The 22,230-nt window shown below is 42.0% G+C and overlaps 1 protein-coding gene and 1 non-coding gene across 6 annotated transcripts in view; one reads left to right on the top strand and one right to left on the bottom strand.

Moving 5' to 3' along the window:
- Positions 1-22,230, bottom strand: part of MTOR (mechanistic target of rapamycin kinase) — a 153,018-nt gene that overhangs the window by 99,577 nt on the left and 31,211 nt on the right. For all 5 annotated transcript variants that reach the window (XR_004441102.1, XM_033228384.1, XM_033228385.1 and 2 more), the window contains 6 exons: positions 20,635-20,885; positions 6,207-6,293; positions 3,177-3,344; positions 2,583-2,695; positions 2,099-2,261; positions 610-702 (listed from right to left, as the gene is read on the bottom strand). Coding sequence is in view for 4 of the 5 variants with exons in the window: in XM_033228384.1 (XP_033084275.1) it covers positions 610-702; positions 2,099-2,261; positions 2,583-2,695; positions 3,177-3,344; positions 6,207-6,293; positions 20,635-20,885 (875 nt within the window). In the remaining variant the exon portion in view is untranslated. The remainder of the gene's footprint in view (positions 1-609; positions 703-2,098; positions 2,262-2,582; positions 2,696-3,176; positions 3,345-6,206; positions 6,294-20,634; positions 20,886-22,230) is intronic.
- Positions 18,236-18,342, top strand: LOC117093988. The gene has a single exon (XR_004441330.1). It is a non-coding gene; the product is annotated as a U6 spliceosomal RNA (small nuclear RNA).

The following is a 22,230-nucleotide window of genomic DNA, read 5'->3' as shown; positions in this document are numbered from 1 at the left end:
GGCTGGAGTGCACTGGCGCAATCACAGCTCACAGAAGCCTCAGGTGATCCTCCCACTTCAGCCTCCTCAGTAGCTGGGACCACAGGTATCCGCCATCATGACCAGCTAATTTTTTGTATTTTTTGTACAGATGGAGTTTTACCATGTTGCCCAGACTGGTCTCAAACTCCTGGGCTCAAGCGATCCACCTGCCTTGGCCTCCCAAGGCATAAACCACCACACCCAGCCCCCTGCCTGTTTTTATACAGCCCAAGAGCTAAGAAGGGTTTTTATACTTTTAAATGGTTGGGGGTAAAAAAAAAATCAAAAGAAGACTGATATTTTGCAACACATAGAAATTGAGAGAATCAAATTTAGGTGTCCATAAATAAAGTTTTAGTGGAATGCAGCCAGGCTCATTGTTTACACATCGTGTGTGGCTGCTCGCAGGCTGTAGAGGCAGAGCTGAAGAGTTGCAAAAGAGACCACATAGCCTAGAAAACTGCAAAAAAGTTTGCCAATCCCTAGTTTAGAGCTAAAAAGCTACACAAACTCCCATAACCAAGATTACAAGAATATCAAGTAGTAAAGACAACAGGGACTTCAGAACAGAAAGGAAGTATAGTTCACCTTGACAATTCTGCAGATGAGCACATCATAGCGCTGATGATTGATTCGGTGTCGCACCAGAACTTTATTCACCATTGGAATGAAAATTTGGTACTGAAACAGGAGGGGGAAGAGATCAGAAACTATCATTTTGGAGAGTGGAAAAAAAGTAGAGGAAAACATATTATACAATTACATTATGACCATTTCTTCTGGGTTTGTGACTAGCTCTGTGATATTCAGAAGAATCCATCTTCCCATCTCCTGCCATAATCCTAGTCTAAGTCCCCATCATCTGGTTTATGATGGTGGCCTCTTGAGAGATCTTTGCTTCTGCCCTTGCCCCCACAGCCTACTTTCCCACATGGCATTGACAGTTATCACTGAAAAATATTAAGTCAGATCTTATTTTTCCTGTGTTCAAAGTCCACCAAAAACTTCCAGTCTTGCTCAGAGTAAAAGCCGAAGTACTTACAATGGCCCACAATGGTGATTTGCATATTTTAGTGGGCATTAGAATCACCTGGACAGCTCATGAAACCAGAGATTGCTGGGCTCCACAGTTAGAGCATCTGATTTAGCAGGTCTCAGGTGAGATGAGGTCTTGCTGTTGCCCAGGCTGGAGTGCAATGGCACAATTATGGGGGTCACTGCAGTCTGGAACTCCTGGGCTCAAGTGTTCCCTCTGCCTTAGCCTCCTGAGTAGCTGGGACTACAGACACATGTCCCTATGCCTGGCTAATTAAAAATTTTTTTTTTGTGGAGACAGGGTCTTGCTACATCTGGAGCTGGTCTCCAACTCCTGATCTCAAGCAATCCTCTTGCCTCAGCATACCACATTGCTGGAATTAGGGGTGTGAGTCACTGTGCCTAGCTCAAGAATCTGCATTTCTAACAAGTTCTCAGGTATGTAGATACTGATATTGCTTGTCCAGGAATTATACTTTGAGAGCCACAGGCCTACAAATCTAGTCTCTACTATTCTGCCTTATCTCTGTCACCTTAACTCCAAGCACTTCCCCGTTGCTCGCTCCTCTGAGGTCACACTGCTCTCCTGCTGTGCCCTGAACTCTTTGAGCAAGCTGCCGCCTCAACCTTAGCACTTGCTATGTCTTCTCCTTGCATCCAATTCTTTGCAACTGAGCCTTTATTTTATCTAGGTCTCTGCTTAAGTGTCAACTGATCAGAGGTCTTCTCTGTCTACCCTAAATAAAGAGCACTTCACTTCAACCCATCACTCTTAAGAAACAAACTGTTTATTTGCTTTGCTTCATTAGGATGGAAGCTCTATGAGAGCAAGGACTTTATTCTTTTTACCCTGTTATCCCCAGAACGGCACTTAGCTCACATAGGTTGCTCAATAAATGTTTGCTGAACACATGAAAAAAAAATCAAATAATTCCATGTTCTCTGATGGTGGCTGGCATCAGAGAAAGCATGAGTGGCTCACAGACAGTCTTCTTTCCAAATAAGGCAGAAGAGCACCTATCTGTCCAGACTCCCATCTTACCTTCTTCCCTAGTTGAAAAACAAGTGAAGACAGCGTGTCCATGGCTGTGGAGCGCAGTTCTGGGCTCTGGTCCAGTGTTCGAACAATAGGGTGAATGATCCGGGAGGCATAGTCAGTGAAATCCAGGGACTCCGTCAGGCGGTCCACAGTCTCTAGCGCTGCCCTACAACAATGGCTAACATAAAGTAACTGCTAACATACAATCTCCAAGGAAGAGACGTGACTGAGGGTGAGCTTAACAATCAGCACAAAAGGGATGGGAATGAATGGCTTCTAAGGTATTTTGGATGACATGGATCCAACATTTATTCCAATGGGATAGGGACAGTTAAGATTTCCATAAACCTGGGATATTTCTAGACTAAAATAATGCGAGTTGAAATAACAAAAAAATAGAAAGATGGCCTGGGAACTTAAGAAACAAACATTTTCAACAAAACATTAAAAGCTTAATGATTGCTAATCCAAAAGGGGAGGTGCTCACTTTCGAGATGGCAGTGGAGCTTCAGGGGCATCAAACAACTTCACAATAGGAGGCAGCAGTAAATGTAGATAGTCATCCAGGTTGGCGCCAAACAGCTGGATTGCAGCCAATAACTGCAAAAGGGAGCAAAAGCATGGTGATGAATAGTCAGGTCCCAAGTATCTAAGGACACGCAGCAGGTGGTGGTACGGATAATTCAAAGTTCTGAGGGGACTGGGAAAAGCCTTTATTAAGTGGCCTTGAACTATATCCTTTTGGTAGCACTTTCTCCCCCTCATTTTATTTGCTTACATATTACTTTGCTTTCTCTGTGCTTATTTGAGTTGATAAGGAACCCACTGCTGGATAATAAAGAAAATTAGTCTGGGATAAAACATTTGCCAAGATTAATCTATTGAAAGACATAAGGATAATCAAGAGAGGATTATAGACATTCTGTAAAATGCACACATTGGGTATTAGTATTCTTGGGATTCTGTCTTATGGAGTGGGCATCAACCTGTCACTCAGAACGAGGTCTCAGCTTTTAGCTGATCACCCAGGGATTCAGAGGGAAGCAGAAAATCTCTCTGGAAGATGACATAGGCTACTCACCTTGATAGAGACGATGCGACCTGGGCTGTTGTCATGCATGAAGACACGCAACATGTGTGGGATCAGCTGGGGCAGGTAGAGCTTAAATTCACCCCCAAGAGCTACCACAATTTGCTCAATGAGAAGAATGATCGTGCTCTGAATTGACGTGTTCATGACCCAGAATTCCTACAAAGAGAGAAAAGTTAGAGGAGCTGAGTCAGGTCCCTTTCTGCTGATATATGAACCGAGGAATCGAGATGGCCAGAAAAGCAAAACTGTAGTGAGCATGGTCTGTGCCGAGATCAAGTCCTCACTCCCCTCCTCCCGCTGGGCCCTTCTTGTGTCTTGTGTTGCAGCCATACTGGACAAACTCAATTGCATTTCCCCAGATGCAGGAGGCTACCTGAGTCCTCTGGGCTTTGCTCATGCTGCTTCCTCTGCCTAGAATCCCACTTCTTGCTCAGCTACGACCTGTCTTTCTAGACCTGGCTCTAGCCTCACTTCTCCTACGCAGTCTTTCTTCTCCATGATCCACTTGGATTCTTCGCACTCCCTTTGATAGCGATAGCAGTTGTAAGACTTCCTTTGCTTTGCCATCCTCCCTCTAGATTGTAGGCTACTTAAGGACAAGAAACCTCTATCTCTGTATCCCCAGAATCTATCAATCAGAGCATCTGGAATATTCTAGAATGAACAGATTACTAAGTCACTCGAAAAGCTCTGAAGTGGTCCAGGGTGGACGTGGACCTTACTTTGGTATCACCTGATCTCTACCAGAGGGTGACTCCAGGATTACAAAGATTTCCTGGCTCTTCTGGATTTAGATTTTGCTATTAATAGATAGCATCTGGGGCTGGGCGCGGTGGCTCAAGCCTGTAATCCCAGCACTTTGGGAGGCCGAGACGGGCGGATCACAAGGTCAGGAGATCGAGACCATCCTGGCTACATGGTGAAACCCCGTCTCTACTAAAAATACAAAAAACTAGGGCGAGGTGGTGGCGCCTGTAGTCCCAGCTACTCAGGAGGCTGAGGCCGGAGAATGGCGTAAACCCGGGAGGCGGAGCTTGCAGTGAGCTGAGATCCGGCCACTGCACTCCAGCCTGGGCGACAGAGCAAGACTCCGTCTCAAAAAAAAAAAAAAAAAATAGATAGCATCTGACATCTGTCCCCTCCCAAAAATCTATCCATCAGGCCTGAACAATGCCACAAAATGAGCCCCTTTCTACACCCACATGGTTATTTTCCACACAAGTTACTAAAATAAAAACTTGGCCACCTGGCCACAGATCCTGCCTCAGTGTTGCAAAGCAAATTAGTCCAAGCCTCTAACTCCAGGAAAAGCTATTATTTCAAATCAACTCAAAAAGACAGCTGCCTATCACCATCTTTAAGAGTTCTGGAGTAGGAGATTTAATGGTAACAGAAACCCTACTAATCATGGCAACACATGAATGTTAATATTCTTGCAGCCTCTAAATAGTTCAAAGTAGAAGTCCATAAAAACAATGATAATTCCTCAGACGAAAGGCTTTATAGAGAGATATAGTATTTTTATTTAAAAAGGTATCTTAAAAAGCATAATGGTTTAGAAAGTAAAAACCATACTAGAAGATGCTGGTAAAACTTCCTTTCTCTCTACTTGGAGAGAAGTATTCTCTCTGAAAGAGCTGTGTTTTCTAGGTTAAAAGTGTTGCCAAAGAAACACCACAGATTTCAGAGCCTCCAGAGTTTGTCTGATGTTCATTCACTTGAACCCCACTCTGCCTTCTTTAGAGAAGGCCCACCTACCTCCCAGCTGCATTATCATCAGCTCCTCCAAGGGGCTTCTCTACCTCAAAGAAGCAAGGCAGCCTGCAGAGGGATGTCAGCTGGATCACTGTTCACAAAGACTATTTTCTTCCCAGGCTCGGGGGAGCTCATTAAAATGCTCAGAATCAACAGTCAAAGGAAGAGCCCCCGCTGCACCTTCTCTATCTGGGGTGAAATGGAAGCTGCATTTTGCAGGTGTGAGGCTCCCTGCCTCACTTCCCTGTGTTTTGGTCATCAACATGTTATGACTATAATATGGTCATATTGTATCCTTGTTTAGCCTTCTTGAGGGGATTAAGTCACAGATTACTACATCCTCCTCCCATGAGGACACTGCTTCTTCCCTTGCCCCTCCTCCCACTAAGACGAGCCACTGGCCTCTTTAGTATTCTGCCTAAATCTTCCTTGTACAGAGGCTTCTGTGGTAGGAGTCAGGGAATAGAGCAGCTTTTAATTATTTATACATGTAGGGAGGTTTATCAGTTCTGAGACCCAGGTGTTGGGAAGTTCCATTTGAAACCAGCCATTTTGATTTTAGTCCTGCTGTTTCCTCCAAACTAACTACAAAGGTCTGGTGTGAAAGAACAGAAATCTTCCAATTCTTTGAGGACATGCTATCCCTGCAAAGCAACCTTCCTCTCAGAGACATTTAAATTATATAGAACAGAAGGAAAAATGATACTGCCAATGGGGTGTCTTCTGGCACCTACTTAATCCATGTTATAAAATCCTGGGACCTCAGCCTTTTCTCATGTGCCACTGCAGTCAAAAGGTGGTATGTATGGTTTTGGAGGTAGCAGGGTAAAGCATCACCTTGTTCCTTGGTGCCCAACACGTGTCAGTCATATTTAACAGCCCTAAGAAAACCCAACCCCCAATCCCTTCATGGTTTATAAGCAGTAATGAAGAGGGCGTTCATGAGAATAGAAAAGCACCGTTGTGATATTAAAGTGAAATTGCTTTGTTATGTGTGAGGCAAATAACCCAAGAGTCTATTTCTGGCAGAACAATTACTTCAGGATTTCTCTTCAGCCTTCGTGTCTTGTAGTTTTATACCTGGGAACCTGGAGCAACAGCCCTTCCTCCCCCTCAATATCCAGTGGGCTTTGTTCCATTTCCTGTACTAAGTCTGTAACAGCTCTACAAAGATCCATGAAAAAAATGTCTGTCATTTAAACTTGCTTCTGAGCCTTCCTCAACCCAAACATGGAAGAGGCCAAAGCATTAACTTCTACTCACTCTCATGAGGGTGACTATTTCATCCATATAAGGTCTGATGTGGCTCTTCACAAAGGACACCAACATTCCCAGCTGCTGGAACAAAAACTGAAATGGACAAGAGGTCAACCAGTTGGTATCATGAAGGACACTGAACCCCCAGGCTTACCTTAAGTTCATGTGAACAAATAAAGACAACTATGGAATGGGTTTTCATACTATACCATCTACTGAGAACATATTTCAAAGACCCAAGTTTGGCTAGGTTTGGAGGCTCAGTGCTTTGGGAGGCTGAGGTGGGAGGACTGCTTGAGGCCAAGATTTCAGTAACAGCCTGGGCAACATGGCAAGATCCTGTCTCTACAAAAAAATACAAAAAATTAGGTGGGCACTTGCCTGTAATTCTAGCTACAATGGATGCTAAGGTGGGAGAAACGCTTGAGCCCAGAAGTTCAAGGCTGTAGTGAGCTATGCACGTGCCACTGCACTCTTCAGAATGCAGGGTGACAGGGTGAGAGCCTGTCTCTCAAAAAAAAAAAAACAAAAAAAGACACAAACTTAAATGGTGATGGTGGTGGGAACTCAAAACAATTATCAGGGGCTTTTACACACCAGGCGAGCCAGTTACTGCATAGCAGGGTCTTTGTAACCCGCATTTAACCTCCCTGTGCCCAGGCTTTTCCATGGGAAAATGGAGATAATACTTAACCTCACAGACTTCTAAGGCTTAAACGGGATAATTCATGTCAAGTACTAGAACAGGGACGTGAATATTGTTCAGTACTCAATGAATATCTGTTATCATTGAAGGATTTCTGGAATCACTAAACTTAAAAATAAACCTGAAAGTTTTTACCAACTGTAAATGTACCTTTTGTTTATTTGGCTCTAATTAATTACCACTCACTTCCTAAACTAAATACAGCTAACTCTTGATTATGGGTATTGTAGCTCATTTACAGTAATTAACTCATTACTTAGGTCTTAATTAACTATGTCTCTGAGAGATTATGAGCCAAAATAGCAAGCAAACTGGGGTAGGGATAGGATGAAGGGATTCTACTTAAGTCAGTACCTTTTAGGTGTAGGAAGAAAAGACATCCACTAAATAAAGTTGGGAATAAGGAAGGTGTGAGTAAAGAAAATCTCAACTACTTTCCAGGTTAAAGATTTGTCTTCAAAATGTAGGTTTTATTTTGTTATGATCTCCAGATAGTATTACACGCCAGTAATAAGTAGCAAATGATATTTGACACCCCTTCCCCCCATTTTTTTTTTGGAGACAGAGTCTCGCTCTGTTGCCCAGGCTGGAGTACAGTGGTGTGATCTTGGCTGCAAGCTCCGCCTCCCGGGTTCAAGCCATTCTCCTGCCTTAGCCTCTCAAGTAGCTGGGAATACGGGCGCCTGCCAAAAATGCCCCGCTAATTTTTTTTTTTTTTTTTTTTTTGAGTAGAGACAGAGTTTCACCATGTTAGCCAGGATGGTCTTGCTCTCCTGACCTTGCCCTCCCAAAGTGCTGGGATTACAGGCATGAGCCACGGTGTCCGACCCCCTTCCCCAAATTCTTACAGCTTTCTCTGCCTTTGCTTCTCTCCATTAACAAGCGTAACTTAGAAAATGAACACATATGTTTTCACTCCTATCCACATGCAAGTCAGGTAAGTTGGGATAAATAAAAAGCATTACCTAAAAAAAAAAAAGTGTTATTTCAAACTGAGTAATCGACTTATAGTACTCATTATCCAAAGAGGCAGGATCAATAGGACATACAGGATTGGGCTCAAAGAAGAGTCTGAACATATTTCCTAATGATAACTTTGACTTCCAAGGTGATTACAGCCTGGTCACCACGTGGCACACATTTGACTCAGTAGACTCATTTCTACCTATCTCCTGGTCCCCGCCATCCCCTAAGTTGAATCACTATAGTTTTGTAGTGATTCCCTATATAAATATGTATAGTGGTCCCTATACAAATATATTATTACAGGCCTGGCATGGTGGCTCACGCCTGTAATCCCAGCACGCTGGGAGGCCGAGGTGGGCAGATCACAAGGTCAGGAGTTTGAGACCAGCCTGGCCAACATGGTGAAACCTCATCTCTACTAAAAATACAAAATTTAGCTGGGCATGGTGGCACGCACCTGTAATCCCAGCTACTCGGGAGGCTGAGGCAGGAGAACTGCTTGAACCCAGAAGACAGAGGCTGCAGTGAGCCAAGATCACACCACTGCATTCCAGCCTGGGCAGCAGAGTGAGATTCTATCGCGAAAAGATAAAGCCTGAAAGTAGAAAACCTAAGCTGGAGGAAAACAGGCCAATAGAGATGGCGGGAAGGTCAGAGAAAACTGAGAGACAGAAACAGGAAACAAGCTTCCTGGTCCTTGGTGCCATTTTATTAGGCACAATTAGGGAGCACTTCGGTGGCTGATTCATAAGGAGTAGCTGCCCAAGGGATATGGACAGGCAAGCACCTCAATGCTGAGGAGAGAGCTAGAGGAGCTGCCTCTTCTCCCTTTGCCTTTCACAAGCATTCTTTTTCTCCTTGGAATATGAGTATTTTAAGAGAACAGTTTTGCTCCTGAAAATATGATGCACTAGATTTCCTCCCAAACTCCCCCACTATGACAAGCCTAAAATTAAGGCAAAAAATATATAAACATGATTATAAGATTATTAGAACTGAAGTGGCCAGGCACAGTGGCTCATGCCTGTAATCCCAGCACTTTAGGAGGCCAAGGCAGGCAGAACTCCTCGAGCTCAGGAGTTCAAGACCAGCCTGAGCAACATGGTAAAACCTTTTCTCTACCAAAAGTACAAAAAAAAATATCAGCTGGGCATAGTGGCATGTGTCTGTGGTCCCAGTTACTTGGAAGGCTGAGGTGGGAGGATTGCTTCAGCCTTAGAGGTGAGGTTACAGTGAGCTGAGACCATGCCACTGCACTCCAGCCTGGGCAACAAAGTAAGACCCTATTTCAAAAAAAAAAAAAAAAGAACTGAAGCCTCTCACATAAAGCCAGATTTTCAAAGAGCTACATACTAAGATAAATAATGAGTTAAAAAAAAAAAAATCTGTCCACTGGTAAAAGGAGATAAAGAAATTTGCCAGTTGTGATGTGGGGTCTAGGCAGAAAAATGCCTCCCCTAAGAGTTCATAATTTCAGGCATCTATTGTATGGGTTTATGGATTTATTTTCACTAACTGTGTGGCCTGGGAAGCTCTAAGCCAAGAAATTAAAGTTCTCCTGGACCACTTGGCAGAAGTAAATGCATATCCTCTCTGGAGAGATGCAAATTTAGAGCAGATTTAACAGTATTGCTCCAGGGAAAGCCCAGTTGAATATGCTGTATGATTCCAAATTATAAAACACGTGAGGAAATAGACCATTACAAGCATGACTTCTCAGAAACAATACACAGAATCAGACTTCTATTATATATAATAGAAGTCTATTTATATTTGATAGAAAATTTAGTCTGTTTAGACATCAGTACACTTCCCCCTAAACAGTTTGTGCATATTAGTAACTCGATTTTAATCTTTACTTTCAGCCCCAATTTTTTCCTTTGAGGTACAATTTACACACAAGGAAATGCACCAGTCTTAGGGGTACCACTCAACAAATTTTGACAAATGCATGCAGACGTGTAACCTAAACCTCGTCAAGACAAAGAATATTATGCTATCTTCCCAGGAAGTTGGTTTATGTCCCTTCCAGTAAATCCCCACCTTATTCTCTCAAAGGCAACCACTGCTTTGTTTTGTTTTGTTTCCTACCATGGATTAGTTTTGCTTGTTTAAGAATTCCATATTGAGTGGAATCAATGGCATGTTTTATTTTGTGTAAGTCTTCTTTCACTGAGCAGGAAGCTTTGGAATTCCTCCATGCTGCTGCTGCATGTATTGGCAGTTCCATCCTGCACATTGCTGAGGAGCTTTCTATTGTATAAATATACTACAGATTGTTGATTCATTCTCTTATTGATTAGTTACTGAGCTTACTCCAATTTGGGACAATTATGAATAAAACTACTAAGTACATTCAAAAAAAAAAAAAAAAAAGGAAAGTTAGTCTGTTTAAAATGCCTTAAAAAAAAGTAGGAATAAGGCTGGGCGCAGTGGCTCACACCTGTAATTCCAGCACTTTGGGAGGCTAAGGTGGCTGGATTGCTTGGGGACAGGAGTTCAAGACCAGCCTGGGCAACATAGTAAAATCCTGTCTCTATTAAAAATGCAAAAACAAAAAAAATTAGCCGGCGTGGTGGTGCACGCCTGTAGTCCCAGCTACTCGGGAGGCTGAGCTGTGAGGATCACTCGAACCTGGAAGGCAGAGGCTGAAGTTAGCCGAGATCGTACCACTGCATTCCAGCCTGGGCAGCAGAGTGAGGGAGGGGAGGGAAGGGGAGGAAAAAAAAATAGAGGGGTATAAGGACAAAATTCCAAAAAAGATAATACATGAGAATTTCTCAGGAACTGATAAGATACCAATCCTCACATTTAGGAAGCCCTCCAAGTCTCAAACAGGATAATCAAAATAAATTCACATCTAGATATATAATAGTTAACACTTTAGGATAACAAAACAATGAGAAGTAAAGCCACAGAAAAAATATTATGTAAAAGGGATTCATGATTTCTCAACAGCAACAAAAAGAAGTCAGAAAGTGGGATCATATCTATAGTTGTAGGAGAACCTAGAATCATATTCTTGGCTAAAAACCAAATTTTTTATTTTAATTTTTTTTTTTTTTTTTTTTTGAGGCGGAGTCTCGCTCTGTCGCCCGGACTGGAGTGCAGTGGCCGGATCTCAGCTCACTGCAAGCTCCGTCTCCCAGGTTTACGCCATTCTCCTGCCTCAGCCTCCCGAGTAGCTGGGACTACAGGCGCCCGCCACCTCGCCCGGCTAGTTTTTGTATTTTTTTTAGTAGAGACGGGGTTTCACCGTGTTAGCCAGGATGGTCTCGATCTCCTGACCTCGTGATCCGCCCGTCTCGGCCTCCCAAAGTGCTGGGATTACAGGCTTGAGCCACCGCGCCCGGCCTATTTTAATTTTTAAATCTCCAAATGAAGATTTAAAAAGAGGGTGAAATAAAGACTTATTCAGATAAGAACAGTTTATTTCAATGAATGCTCCTAAGAGGAATTTGTACTAGGAAGAAAGAATATGGTTATAGGAGTAAGCTCTAAGAGCGATGAGACATGCAATAATACGTGTGGATGAATATAAACAAACACCACATAAAACGATAATAATGTTCAATAATATGGAGGAAGAGGGCCAAGGAATGCAGTCAGTCTCTAAAACATGCTTGTCCAACTCCTGTTCTAGAAGCTAGAAAAAAGCAAGGAAATCAATTCTCCCCTAGAGCTTCCAGATGGGAACACAGTCCTATCAACACCTTGATTTTAGCCCAGTGAGACCTCATGTCAGAAATATAATCTAGAGAGCTGCAGGATAATAAATCTGTGTTAAGCCACTAAATTTGTGGTAATTTGTCATAGCAGAAATAGGAAATAATATAGGAAGGAAGAAAACGAGGTATAAAGATGGTGCAGAAGCTAGATGTTGCTGGAAAGATCTTATTTATAGTTCTAGCTCTGGAACTATGTTAATGTCTTATATAACTAAAATAAAAGTTAAATTTTTTTTTTTTTTTTTGAGATGGAGTCTTCCTCTGTTGCCCAGGCTGAAGTGCAGTGGTGCAATCTTGGCTCACTGCAACCTCTGTCTCCCAGGTTCAAGCAATTCTCCTGCTTCAGCCTCCTGAGTAGCTGGGACTACAGGCATGCACCACCATGCCTGGCTAATCTTTGTATTTTTAGTAGAGACAGGGTTTCGTCATGTTGGCCAGGCTGGTCTCAAACTCCTGGCCTCAAGTGATCCCCTCAGCCTCCCAAAGTGCTGGGGCTACAGACGTGAGCCACCACGCTCAGCCTAAATTTTTTGTAAACTCAAGGAAAATTCTAAAAATTGAAAATAAACAGAAACAAATGAGTTTAACTATAAGCCAAATTGGCTGCACAATCGCTCAAGAAGAATATCAAGTGAAGTCTTAAACTACATTTAGTCATCTTATTGTTAACACTAACATTGGCCATTTTCTATTTACATCTATAAAAATACATATGTATGTAATCTCACTAAAAGAAAATCAGAGCTTCTTGGAAATGGCTATGCCCAGGTTTGAGTGAAATATACTTGATATGCTTGGAGTAATTTTTTTCCGCCAGAAAGCAAGAAAGTCTACTGGGCCATGTAAGAAGGACACAACAGCCAGGGTGATCAGGATAATCTGATTGTGAAAAAGATTAGTGCCTGCAATGGACAGAAATATTATATATACATATATATATAGTGTGTATGTACATATATTCTATATATATAGAAATACTCCATATAGTGAGCTCTGATTTCTTTCAGTGAGATTACATACATATTTTTTTATATACACAAGTAGTAAATGACCAATATTAGTTTTAACAATAAGATGACTAAATGACTTTCACTTGATATTCTTCTGAGTGACTGTGCAACCAACTTGGTTTACAGTATAAAGATAAATTACATATATATATATATATCTTCATGAGTTCATACTGATACTCTAAAGAATAAGGGTAGGATTGGGAGGTGGGAAGGTGCCTGGGTCACCTCTGAAAAGTTGTTAGAGGCTTGACTCCTCATTATACTAAAAAACTGATAACTTGATAAAGGTACAGAACCATGAATGCATTTTGTTTTTCCTACATGATCTACACTTCAAATTACCTTGGTAGTTGATTATATAAAGTTCTTTTTTAAAATTAAAAAAATTTTTTTTTTTTTTTTTTTGAGACAGAGTCTCACTCTGACGCCCAGGCTGGAGTGCCGTGGCCTAATCTTGGCTCACTGCAAGCTCCGCCTCCTGGGTTCATGCCATTCTCCTGCCTCAGCCTCCTGAGTAGCTGGGACTACTGGTGCCCGCCACCATGCCTGGCTAATGTTTTTGTATTTTTCAGTAGAGACGGGGTTTCACCGTGTTAGCCAGGATGGTCTCGATCTCCTGACCTTGTGATCCGCCCACCTCGGCCTCCCAAAGTGCTGGAATTACAGACGTGAGCCACTATGCCCGGCCTAAAAAATATTTTAAATAAAATGAGATGGGGTCTTGCTATGTTGCCCAGGTTGGTCTCACACTCCTGGACTCAAGTAATCCTCTCATCTCAGCCTCCCAAAGTGCTGATATTACAGCTGTGAGCCACCATGCCCAGCCAAGTTCTTTATTTCTAAAGAACTTTCCAGCTAATAAATACAGAAGGAATAATCAAATTAGAAAATCCCCATTTTGGGGCACAGGTTCTCAGGACCTCCTGAGAGATGTGTCATGGGAAAAAAATTTTTTTAATAAAAAAAAATACATATAAATAAGAAAATCACCATTTTGCAGTCCCTGATCAAATAATAGCTCTAGGAAATAACTACCAATGAATGCTAAAATGATTAGGAAAAAGGCTGATGGGAAACTTTATAACAAATGGATCACATGACAATATCCGAACTCACTGATTAGCCTTCACATCACTAGCAGTGGGTCATTTTGAAAGTGTCTGTTTACTAAATGTTGAAATAGGAAGTATACAGTACTGTAATCTATGAAGTATAGGAATAGAGGGAAAAGGTAAATAAATGGTGAAAGAATGATATATATCAACCAAATGCCAGATGTAGACCTTATTTGGATTTTGATTTGAATAAACCAAATTACAATGAATTTTTAAGGCAACTAGGGACACTTGAAGAAGGGTTGGTATTATATGATACTAAGAAATGATTGTTAGCTTTGTAGGTGTCATACTTGTGGTTATATGGAAAAAAGTATGTATTGGTGAAATAATATGATACCTGTAATTTCTTTTAAAATACTGCAGAAATGTACGTACATGTGTGGGGGGAAAAGGCGATGCAGGTAAGGGATAAAACTAAATTGACAAAATGCTAGTAATTACTGACAGGTATATGAGAATCTAACATAATAGGTTGTCTAGTTTATTCATGATTGAAATAGTCTATTAGAAAATGTTGGCCGGGCGCAGTGGCTCAAGCCTGTAATCCCAGCACTTTGGGAGGCCGAGACGGGTGGATCACGAGGTCAGGAGATCGAGACCATCCTGGCTAACACGGTGAAACCCCGTCTCTACTAAAAACACAAAAAAACTAGCCGGGCGAGGTGGCGGGCGCCTGTAGTCCCAGCTACTCGGGAGGCTGAGGCAGGAGAATGGCGTAAACCCGGGAGGCGGAGCTTGCAGTGAGCTGAGATCCGGCCACTGCACTCCAGTCCGGGCGACAGAGCGAGACTCCGCCTCAAAAAAAAAAAAAAAAAAAAGAAAATGTTTACAAAATTAAAGGTGGCCAATGAGTGAAGGCAAAAGATGAAATAAAAAATTAAGGCTCAAACAAATCCAGAAAAAGACAGAAAAGAAAGATAAACAGGCCGGGCGCGGTGGCTCAAGCCTGTAATCCCAGCACTTGGGAGGCCGAGACGGGCGGATCACGAGGTCAGGAGATCGAGACCATCCTGGCTAACACGGTGAAACCCCGTCTCTACTAAAAAAATACAAAAAACTAGCCGGGCGACGTGGCGGGCGCCTGTAGTCCCAGCTACTCGGGAGGCTGAGGCAGGAGAATGGCGTAAACCCAGGAGGCGGAGCTTGCAGTGAGCTGAGATCCGGCCACTGCACTCCAGCCTGGGCGGCACAGAGAGACTCCGTCTCAAAAAAAAGAAAGATAAACAGACAAAGCAGCCGGGCGCGGTGGCTCACGCCTGTAATCCCAGCACTTTCGGAGGCCGAGGCAGGTGGATCATGAGGTCAGGAGATCGAGACCATCCTGGCTAACATGGTGAAACCCTGTCTCTACTAAAAAATACAAAAAATTAGCCAAGCGTTGTGGTGGGTGCCTGTAGTCCCAGCTACTTGGGAGGCTGAGGCAGGAGAATGGCGTGAACCTGGGAGGTGGAGCTTGCAGTGAGCCGAGATTAGGCCACTGCACTCCAGCCTGGGCGACAGAGGGAGCCTCAGTCTCACAAAAACAAACAAACAAAAAAGACAGACAAAGCAGGACAAAAAGAATGCACTAAGTAAGATGGTGGAAATAAACTCAAATATGGCCAGGTGCGGTGGCTCACACCTGTAATCCCAGCACTTTGGGAGGCCGAGACGGGGGATCACTTGTGGTCAGGAGTTTGAGACCAGCCTAGTGAACATGGTGAAATCCTGTCTCTACTAAAAATACAAAATTCGCTGGGCGTAGTAGTATACACCTGTAATCCCAGCTGCCTGTGAGGCTGAGGCAGGAGAATCACTTGAACGCAGGAAGTGGAGGTTGCAGTGAGCCAAGACAGCACTACTGTACTCCACCCTGGCAACAAGAGCGATACTCCATCCCAAAATAAAATAAAATAAATAACCCAAATATATCAGCAATCACAATAAATGCAATTGGCCTAAAATGCACTGGTTAAAAGACAAAATTTTTTTAATTGGATTAAAAAGATAATCTAGCTATATTTACAAGAGAGCATCTAAAACAATAAGTCATGAGACAGTTAAAAGTAAAAGAATTGGAAAAGACATATGCCTCCAAAAAAAAAAAAAGCTGGTGTGGCTATACTAATGTTAGGCAAAATAAATTTTAAGGTATTACTAAAGATAAGGATTACTGCATAATGATAAAACACAGTCAACTTACCAGGAAGGTATCAGGATTTAAAATTTGCATGCATCTACTAATATAATCTCAAAAACATATAAAACAAGATTGACTAAATTGTCAGAAACAAGCCTACCATTGTAAAGGGAGATTTTTGTCTCACTTCTCTCAGGATTGATAGATCAACCAAACAAAAATTAACAAGGACACAAAAGATTTGAACACAATAAGTAATAAGTTCAATCTAATGACTCATATAGCACTCTGTCCACAATGTTAGCAAATACACAGGTATTCCCAAGGATACAGGAAATACTTATGAAAATCGATCAACCACTAGACCATTAAAGCAGTTCCAGCAAACATGAAAGAATCACAAGCACAATGCAATTAAGTTAGAAATCAGTATCAAAATGAGAAATTAAAAACCCTGTAAGTTTACAAACAAAATACCCACTTCTAAATAACTCAAGGGTAAAAGAAAAAATCCTAACGCTGGAAAATATTTCTGAACAATAATGAAAATACTACATAATTATAGAGCAATAAAGGAAGAATGAATTACTGATACATGGTACACATGGATGAATCTCAAAAGTTTTAAGTGAAAGAAGCCAGATGCAAAAGACCACATATTCTATGACACCAATTATATGAAATGTCCAGAAAAAGTAAATCTATAGAGATAGAAGCAGATTAGTAGCTGCCCCAGGGATGAGGCAGAAACAGAAAATGACTGAAAATGGACAGGAGGTTTTTTGCTAGGGTGATTTAAATTTTCTAAAATTAGATTATTAGTGATAATTGCATAACTCTGTAAATATATTAAAAATCAATGAATTTTATGGTATGTAAATTTTATCTCAAAGTTTTAAGAAATTTTGGAAAGCAGTTAAATAATACTTGGAGTGAAATTCATAGCCTTAAGAGATTACATTAGAAAAGAAGATTGACCCCGGGCGCAGTGGCTCAAGCCTGTAATCCCAGCACTTTGGGAGGCCGAGACGGGCAGATCACGAGGTCAGGAGATCGAGACCATCCTGGCTAACATGGTGAAACCCCATCTCTACTAAAAATACAAAAAACTAGCCGGGCGAGGTGGCGGGCGCCTGTAGTCCCAGCTACTTGGGAGGCTGAGGCAGGAGAATGGCGTGAACCCGGGAGGCGGAGCTTGCAGTGAGCTGAGATCCGGCCACTGCACTCCAGCCCGGGCGACAGAGCAAGACAAGACTCCGTCTCAAAGAAAAAAAAAAAAAAAAAAGAAGATTGACAATGACTTAATATTCTAACACATTTCTTTTAAAAAGCAGAAAAAGGAAAATAATAATAGATCAACAAGTTGTTTTTTTTTTTTTTTGAGATGGAATCTAGCTCTGTCACCCAGCCTCGAGTGCAAAGGCGCAATCTCAGCTCACCGCAACCTCTACCTCCCGGGTTCAAGCGATTCTCCCGCCTCAGCCTCTTGAGTAGCTGGGATTACAGGCATGCGCCACCATGCCTGGCTAACTTTTATATTTTTAGTAGAGATGGGGTTTCACCATGTTAGTCAGGCTGGAGTTGAACTCCGGACCTCAGATGATCCACCCACTTCAGCCTCCCAAAGTGCTGGGATTATAGGCGTGAGCCACTGCGCCTGGCCAATAGCTGCTTCTTTGAAAATACTTTAACAAATCTCTACTAGAAAATTAAAACATAATCCACTCAGTTCTGGGTCATAAAAAAAGACCTTAAAAAAATTAAAACGTGAGAGAACAGTGTGAACAATTTCACGTCAACAAGTTTTAACACTTAGACAAAATGAACAGCTACCTAAAAAAAAAGTACCCAAAACTGCTTCAAGTAGATACCTTTGAGCCCATAGTTAAAAAAGAGAAAATTATAGACCAATTCAATCAAGAACACAGAAGCAAAAACTCTAAGTTGAACTGACATAAGATCGAAATTTAAAAATACATTATCATGATATAAATGATGAATTGATGGGTGCTGAGGAGTTGATGGGTGCAGCACACCAACATGGCACAAGTATACATATGTAACAAACCTGCACGTTATGCACATGTACCCTAGAACTTAAAGTATAATAAAAAAAAAAATAATAATAAAATAAAATAAAAAATAACAAGCAAAAAAGCATTTTCAGAAAAAAAAAAAAAAAAACATTATAACCAAGGTGGTTTTAATACAAGAATGCCCGCATTCTTACATTAGAACACGTATCAGTGTGAGTCAACATATTCAACACATTAAAAGACAAAAATCATATGATTATTACACACTAAAAACTTCAATATCCATTCATAATAAAACTCTTTAGCAATCTCTTTATATGAGAATATTTGACCTTTATAAAGTTATCTAGTGCTAATTTTGGCAGCACACATACTAGCATTGGAACAATCTAGAGAAGATTAGCATGGCCCATATGCAAGGATAACAGGCAGATTTGTGAAGCATTCCGTATTTTTAAAAAAATAAAAATAAAATAAAATAAAAATATATCTACCAAAAAGCTACAACAAACATTATACTTAGTAGTGAAATCTTAACAGCAGTCCATTAAAATCAGGAGCAAGGTTACAGATTTCCACTACCACTGCATCTAATCAACATGGAAGCAGGCCAGGTACAGTGGCTCACTCCTGTAATTCCAGTGCTTTGGGAGGCCAAGTTGGGCAGATAGCTTGAGCCCAGGAGTTTGATACCAGCCTAGGCAACATGGCGAAACCCCAAAAAAATCAGCTGGGTGTGGTTGTACATGCCTGTAGTCCCAACTACACGTGTGGCTGAGGTGGGAGGATCACTTGAGTCCGGGAGGTAGAGGCTGCAGTGAGCCCATATCACCTACTGCAACCTCTGTGTTGCCAGCTTGGGCGACAGAGCAAGACCCTATCTCAAAAACCAAAAACATGGTAGTAGAGGTGTTATTACTTTTTTATTCCTTATTACTTTTCCTTACTGTGTCACTAAGTGGTTTACAAGATTAAAACTAAAAAACAAAACATCCATTTTTTTTTTTCCCTCCCTGCCGCACCAGACTATATAACTGCCTAGAGTAAAAACCTGAGAGAATTTACAGGTAAATTATTAGAGTTAATAAGAATTCTGGCTGGGCGTAGTGGCTCATCCCTATAATCCCAGCACTTTGGGAGGCTGAGGCAGTTGGATCACTTGAGGTTAGGAGTTCAAGACCAGCCTGGCAAACATAGTGAAACCCTGTCTCTACTAACAATACAAAAATTAGCCGGGCATGGTGGTGCACCTTGTAATCCCAGCTACTCAAGAGGCTGAGGCAGGAGAATTGCTTGAACCTGGGAGGCAGAGGTTGCAGTGAGCTGAGATCTTGCCACTGTACTCCCCCCTGGGCAACAAAGTTAGACTTTTTCTCAAAAAAAAAAAAAAAAAAAAAAAAAATTCAATGAGGTTGATAGCTACAATTATAAATAAAATAGAAACAAATAAACGGTATGTCTATACTCCAGACACAAAGTTAGGAAACGTAATTTCTAAAAACATGCTATCTCCTCTAAATGTACATCATGTGGACAATATGATCAGAGGGAAAAGTAACTAATTATCTTTTAAACATAGTACTCTGACTGTACACCCTTAGTAGAGTGTATTCTAAGAATAACAGGAACTACAAAGCTACCCTGAACTTTACTTAGATCTGTGGTTGGTAGTAGTGTGGACATATAATCTTGGAACCATTTTGCATACTCTGTGATTTAGAGAAAGACACAAGAAACAGCAACAGTGAGACGTGGGGGAGGGGAAAATTCCTCTTTACAGAAAAATGCTGTCGGCTAATAAAATGGAGAAGGAACGACAAAATTAGAAAGTCATCACTTTGCAACCACTAGTGTGACTGATAATCAATTCAAGTGAGGATCATCAATGGATGCTACAATTACTGGATGGAAGGTAGCTGAGGAACAGGAGAGCCATGGAGTCTCAAAGTATCACCCCACAGATTACTCACTAATGGCAAAGGAAAACAGGTAAGTTTACAATGGAGAGATCGGATAAACACCCACTTGGCTGCATGCTCGCACTGAGGATCAACAATAACGGGACCAACTGGTGGCAGTATGAGATCCAGTAAGAGCATGCAAGTTCACCTGTGTAGTACTTTCACTAAAAATGTTATGACTTAAATCTTGTCATGAAGGAGCAACCAGAAATCCAGACTGATTTTGTATTTGTGGGGCATCTACAACTTGACTGAACTCTAGATTACTGAGAATGACAATGTTTTTCCTCCCCCAGGCCATTCATCTTCTAGCCATCTTTTTCTCGAGATGGAGTCTCACTCTGTTGTCCAAGCTGGAGCGTGGTGGCACGATCTCAGCTCACTGCAACCTCCACCTCACAGGTTCAAGCAATTCTCCTGCCTTAGCCTCCCGGGTAGCTGGGATTATAGGTGTGCACCACCACGACTGGGTAGTTTTTGTATTTTTAGTAGGGATGGGGTTTCACCATGTTGGCCAGGCTACACGGTGGTGACCTCAGGTGATCCGCCCACCTCGGCCCCCAAAGTGCTGGAATTACAGGTGTGAGCCACTGAACCTGGCCCTTTTAGCCATCCAAGCCAGGACATTGGAGTGAGCCGATCGTACACTTACACGTTGGGAGTTAAGGGGGAGGAAGGCATTAGGCTCAAGGGCACACAGAATGCACGATTAAGAAGCTGAAGCACAGATGGATCTGTGCATGTGGTGCAGAGGAGAAAGAGAAGGATTGGGGTTTGAGGTACTTACTTCCCGGATGGCCCCATCACAGACTCGAATGACATTAAGGAACGTGGGCATGACCTGGGGCAGAAACTGCACACACTTGAGTCCCAGGGACTTGAAGATGAAGGTGATGGCCTGGACAACCATGGTGTGATGGTGAGAGAGTGACTGGTCTCGGAAGATCCGCATCAGGGCCACCATGGACACAGCTGGGTAGAACTCATCCAGAGGCAAGTTTCCCATGTTAACCAGCATTTCACTAGTGCTATAGTCAGCTAGGACAAAACAAAAGAGAGCATTAGAGGTACACATGGCATGACATGACTTTAGGCAGAGCATAGTTAATAACAAACAACCTCCTAACAGACATTAGCATTGGTATCTTTCTTCCTAGTATGTTCTAACACTATTGGGAATTCAAGGTCTATTAGGAACCAACAAATAGCTTCTCACCATCAAGGAGTAAACAGTTTTTGGCTTTTCTATTACTCAAACCACAAAAGCCTAAAACAGTACATGATGGGTTGGTTTTCTCTAAATTGCTCTGTTTAATTTAGCTTCTTACCGTTCACAACTTTAAAACTGAAACTATCAATAAAAATAATTACTCCCCCAAAATAAAGGGAATTAAATTAAGCAAACATCTGTTCAGCAGCTGCTTGATTCCCCTAGGGAGCTCACACAAGTTGGTAGGCAAATACTACCTATCCGACTTGAACAATAAGGACTTGAAGGACTGTGACGGTGGCGGAGGGGGCAGCGGCAAGGGAGGGAGGTATAGTAACATGAAGAGTGCAGTGAGGAGGGTAAGAACTAAACAGATGAAGAGCTGGGCTGACTGGTGCCATGAACAAGGAAGAACACCAGGAGCAACATGGCTCGGGCCCTGCTCTTCACAGCTATGGGGCTGACATAATGACATCACAGGCATGCCTCTCTAATACCAGAAGAGGAAGAAATCTGAAGCAATACCATCCCATCTAGTGAGTTTAGAAACAATTCATTTTGGGGTAATAACATTTTCCTGGAATAGTTGGGATAACTAATGTTAACTTTCAATGTCAGAAATAGGCCTGCCCTGAGGGAATATGGGTTAAGTCTAGAAAACTCTCCTGCAACCCCATACCCTACCCCCATTCACTCAGGCTACTTGTCAAAAGGCAATGGGCTATACAAAAATTAACCAGGTGTGGTGGCACACGCCTGTAGTCCCAGCTACTTGAGGGGCTGAAGCAGGAGGATCACTTGAGCCAAGGAGGTTGAGGCTACATCATGCCATTGTACTTCAGCCTGGGTGACAAACTGAGACCCTGTCTCCAAAAAAATAAAATTAAGATAAAATAAAAACAATAAAGACAATGGGCAAAAGATCACCAGAAATTATTCCACCTATCTAACTGGAACCTTGCACTCATTGACCAACCTCTCCCTATTCCCCCTCCCTGTGTCAATTAAAAATAAAACAAAATTTAAAAAAAAAAAAAAAGGCGGCCAGGCATAGTGGCTCATGCCTGTAATCCCAGCACTTTGGGAAGCTGAGGCGGGCAGATCACTTGAGGTTAGGAGTTTGAGAACAGCCAGGCCAACATGGCAAAACCCCATTCCTACTAAAAATGCAGA

Source organism: Trachypithecus francoisi, unplaced genomic scaffold (genome assembly GCF_009764315.1).
Source record: "Trachypithecus francoisi isolate TF-2019V2 unplaced genomic scaffold, Tfra_2.0 Lachesis_group12, whole genome shotgun sequence".
Classification (NCBI taxonomy): Eukaryota; Metazoa; Chordata; class Mammalia; order Primates; family Cercopithecidae; genus Trachypithecus; species Trachypithecus francoisi.
The sequence above is the reverse complement of the archived record's forward strand: the minus strand, read 5'-3'. Positions and strand labels throughout refer to the sequence as shown.